Raw genomic sequence first — 5,000 nt, 5'->3', positions numbered from 1 at the left:
TCTAACACTAACTGTCTTAAAGGGGCACTGTGTAATATGACATCATCAAGAAAGTTCTACAAAGTTCTAGAATGCAGCGCTCCCTGGGTAACCCCAACCCTTTAGAATAATAACAGAAGCTACAGTGGCCTTCAAGGACAAGAACAATTCTACATTTTAAACAATGCACCTGATGACATTCCAACTATATGACACTTTCAAGATGGCGGCACTAGGCCTTGGTCCAAGATATGCAGAAATATGGACATATATGAGACCCTTTCTAAGGGAAAAAAAAAATTCAAAACATTTTTTTCAGCTGTTATGCACTAAATTAAATGTACTTATGGATATTATAATTACTTTCGACAAAATCTGCTAGGAAATAAAACCCAAAATTCTACACACTGCAGGTCTAAACTACCGATGAATGTTTACATGCCCGTTTACAGAGCCTATGCTGTGTACAGAAAACCCAGATGAATTAGGCCCTGTGTGGGTGATGGTGCCCCCCGCTAGAACGGATAGTTCAACATTTTTGAAGTGGGCTTGTATGAGGTATTTATGAATAGTTAGTGTGTTACCTTATGGAGATAGCTATCAGTCAAACACACACACACACCCACACACACAGACACACACACACACACACACACACACACACACACACACACACACACACACACACACACACACACACACACACACAGACAGACAGACAGACAGACAGACAGACAGACAGACAGACAGACAGACAGACAGACAGACAGACAGACAGACAGACAGACAGACAGACAGACAGACAGACAGACAGACAGACAGACAGACAGACAGACAGACAGACAGACAGACAGACAGACACACACACACACACACACACACAATCACACACACACACACCTAAACTCCTATACATGACTGCGTTGACAGCCATCTCCATAAGGTAACAGGCTAACTGTGCAATAAGTGCCTCATATATGTGTCGTTTTATTGTGTTTTTTTTAATGTGAAGCGCTTTGTGACCCTGGTCTGCGAGAGGCGCTATATAAATAAACTTTACTTACTTACTTACTTACTCATACAAGCCCACTTCAAAACCCCTGACCCATCCATTTGACAGCAGTGTTTGTACTCTGTGTCAGCTATGCACACCACCATTCTTACAGTGACATGTAGGCCACGCCCCTTACACGTTGGTTTTCTAAGAAACAGGGAAGTGTCAGGACAGCTAGGCGTGTGTGTGTGTGTGTGTGTGTGTGTGTGTGTGTGTGTGTGTGTGTGTGTGTGTCTCTGTCTTGGGTTACATAGGAGAGAGAAAAGTAAAGTCTCCCTACTTAACTTTGAGGAAAGTGCTACTATGCAATTTGTACACACCGCACAGCACTGTGAAATATGGGGTTGTCTTTTCTGTTCCACACAATAAAAATGAAAAAGTTCTTCCTTAGTTTTGAAGGTAAACTGTGTATATTTGAGCCAACTGATTATCTTCTGATGAGATAACTTATTATTCATATTCACCGGTGGAAATATGAAGGTGTATTGAACTCTGAGATCCTATGTAGTATAAATGTGCAACCATTTTAGAAATCGGTTCATCCTAGCCTGAGAAAAGGCAGAAAGAGTGTTTTATGGTCTCACTGTCTAACCCTACATTTTCCCATGCGTGACATCACACATGGTAAAATGTAGGGTTAGGATTAACAGGACAGCTGGGCCAAGGGAAGACTGAGGGAAGACTGAGGGAAGAAAAACCTATTTCATTATATTATAATAGTGATTTTATAATGATAGAACGCCATTGTAGTTTTAGCCTGAAAACTCAAAAGTCTAGTGAAGAAAAAATGTTTTAGTTTTGTTAACTTTTTAATTTTTTAAAGTGTATCAGACAGATTTCTGCACGTGCACATCACATGCATGAAACAGTAACGGTAGAATGCAACAGAGCGTCTTAGCATTTATAAAACACACACACACACACACACACACACACACACACACACACACACACACACAGTTAATCTCTCTCTCTCTTCTCTGTACTATGGGTCTGGTTGTGTGAGTGTTTGAACTTGCAGTGGTTAGAGTGAGAGGAATGCATGCTGGTGCAAAGATCAACACAAATTCCTACTGTAAATGTCAGGAGGAGTGGTGGAGACAGAGAGGAGGAGAGACAGAGAGACAGAGAGAGAGAGAGACAGAGAGAGAGAGAGAGAGAGACACAGAGAGACACAGAGAGACAGAGAGAGAGAGAGACAGAGAGAGAGAGAGAGACACAGAGAGACAGAGAGAGAGAGAGACAGAGAGAGAGAGAGAGACACAGAGAGACACAGAGAGACAGAGAGAGAGAGAGACAGAGAGAGAGAGAGACAGAGAGGAGGAGTGGTGGAGACAGAGAGACAGAGGGGGGGGAGTTGTTATGCTTATTGTTTGCTCTCACCTCCCTGTACAACAGGACTCCTGAAAAAGAAATCTGAGACTTGGACAATATTAATATCAATGAATTTCTTCTTAATTTGAACACATACATTTAAAAAAAAATAAAAATCAAGAAAAATTGCATTAAAGGTGCAGTGTGTAATATGACATCATCAAGAAAGTTCTACAAAGTTCTAGAATGCAACGCTCCCTGGGTAACCCCAACCCTTTAGAATAATAACAGAAGCTACAGTGGCCTTCAAGGACAAGAACAATTCTAAATTTTAAACAATGCTCCTGATGACATTCCAACTATGACACTTTCAAGATGGCGGCACTAGGCCTTGGTCCAAAATATGCAGAAATATGGACATATATGAGACCCTTTCTAAGGGAAAAATATATAATTCAAATAAAGAAATTCAGCTATTATGCACTAAATTAAACGTACTTATGGATATTATAATTACTTTCTACAAAATCTGCTAGGAAATAAAACCCAAAATTCTACACACTGCAGGTTTAAGATATGACTTCAGATAACCACTTTATTCTTATAAAATTTCGATTTCCTTTCTTAAAATAACAACGTTTATCTCATAATTTCATATTTTTTCCTTAAAGTGGCCCTAATACTTCTGCATAGTTTGTTTTCTTGGATTCCACTGAATGTCCATCCTTCACAGCTTGTAGGCGTCAAGTCTCCGTGTAAATCTGGTGTTCAGTTTAGAGAGTCAGTCAGGCAGTCAGTCACACACACACACACACACACACACACACACACACACACACACACACGCACACACACACACACAGAGCGAGAGACAGACACACACACACACACCCCGTGAATGGCGTGTTTATTAGCGGCCACCAGTGTTTACGACGACTAGCCTGTAAAAATCCAACATCCGCCGGCGCGCTCTGAGAATAGACCTGGCAACGCAGGAGCCAAGGAGACCCTAACTAATCGTGTCTGTCTCTCTCTCTCTCCCTGTGTGTGTCTGTCTGTCTGTCTGTCTGTCTGTCTGTCTGTCTGTCTGTCTGTCTGTCTGTCTGTCTGTCTGTCTGTCTGTCTGTCTGTCTCTCTCCGTATGTGTGTGTGTGTGTGTGTCTCCGTGTGTGTGTTATAGGCATGTGACTTGGAGGCTCCTTAGCAGCAGCAGCCTTGGAGTGAAGCCATGAGGGAGTGGATGTCTCTGGATGTCTGGATGTCCGACCCCCCGTTGTGACGTTAACATGCCCAGCAACGACACCCGAATTCCCCCCAACAGAATACTACAGCAGGGTGGCACCGGCCTGGTCCTATACTTAACCCAGCAGACTAACTGTCTCCCTGGGCTCAAAAGGACCTCAAATGGGTCAACATTAACATATAGGGGGACTGATTTTAGGGTTGGGGCGGAACCCAATCTGTGATACCTCAAAAGCTATGTGCGTAAACTTTTCATATGAATGAATTTCGGTTACATTCAAACCATCACCAAATTAGTTGACACAAAGTTGATCAGCTCCATACAACTCTCTCTGTATTTTTCCGCACTATAGCTTTAACTCTCCCCCGAAATTATCAATATGATTCTCGCCTAACACTACATTTTACAAGATTACATGAAACTCATTACGATGAAGTAATGCCGCCATGTGACGCATAGCAAGTTTTACTGGCGGTAATTAAATGAATACCATTGCTATTTTGAAAAAACCCAAGATATATCGAATTACCATTTTACCGCCCAACCCTTTAGTCAGCCTGAAAAGACCAGAATATTTATAACACCCATGCGCTAAAGGACTGTTGAATATACAGCTCCGGAAAAAAATTAAGTGACCGGTCTGGATTTTTCTTAAAATCTTCATCTCTACATTACTTGAAAAAGCTCTTTAATGACAAGAAAATGTATTGGGGATTAGGTAGAAATGTTGTCAGTAGTTTATATTATAAAACCAAAATGTTCATTCTACTCAAACATATGCCTATAAATAGTAAAAACGAGAGACACTGAACATTTGGAGTGGTCTCTTAAGTTTTTTTTTCCAGAGCTGTATTGTAAGCTGCACATAATCACTGGAAAATGTTTTATTATCAGATGTATGAATTATCGCCAACACACGGACACTCCCTCGGTCAAAACTTGAGCTGGGATAAAGTATTTAAAAAGACGATAGCTTTTTATAATAGAAATATATTTGTAATTTTATAGAGCTCCTATATTGTTGTTTTTTTTTTTTTGTGAATCTATATTTTTGTATCTTATGTAAATAATAAAATGTTTTAAAAATCAAAATTCTATATTTGCCTTTTAGAATTAACAGCTACAAGGTGACACACTGCAGGTGAATAGAGGGTATAGAGGTGATACTCATATTATTAGAATATCATGGAAAATTAATTGGAATTGAAGCAAGAATTCATGCAAAAAAGGGGCCCAAACCAAGTACTGAGTACATATGGATGATTATACTTTTTATAGGGCCGACATTTCTGTATTTAAAATCCCTTTTTTATTGATTTTTATGTAATATTAAAATTTTCAGAGATTTTGAATGTGGGGTTTTTTATAAGCTGTAAGCCATAATAAATACAATTATAACAAATGAAGGCT

General features: G+C 39.9%; 1 protein-coding gene across 1 annotated transcript in view; it reads left to right on the top strand.

Moving 5' to 3' along the window:
* Window positions 1–5,000, top strand: part of rgcc (regulator of cell cycle) — a 12,024-nt gene that overhangs the window by 6,095 nt on the left and 929 nt on the right. The window contains exon 5 of the mRNA XM_080038389.1: window positions 3,528–5,000. This exon is cut by the window's right edge and continues 929 nt beyond it. Within this exon, the coding sequence (XP_079894515.1) occupies window positions 3,528–3,535 (8 nt within the window). The 3' untranslated portion in view covers window positions 3,536–5,000. The remainder of the gene's footprint in view (window positions 1–3,527) is intronic.

Source organism: Ammodytes marinus (genome assembly GCF_949987685.1).
Source record: "Ammodytes marinus genome assembly, chromosome: 12".
Taxonomy (NCBI): domain Eukaryota; kingdom Metazoa; phylum Chordata; class Actinopteri; order Uranoscopiformes; family Ammodytidae; genus Ammodytes; species Ammodytes marinus.
The sequence above is the reverse complement of the archived record's forward strand: the minus strand, read 5'-3'. Positions and strand labels throughout refer to the sequence as shown.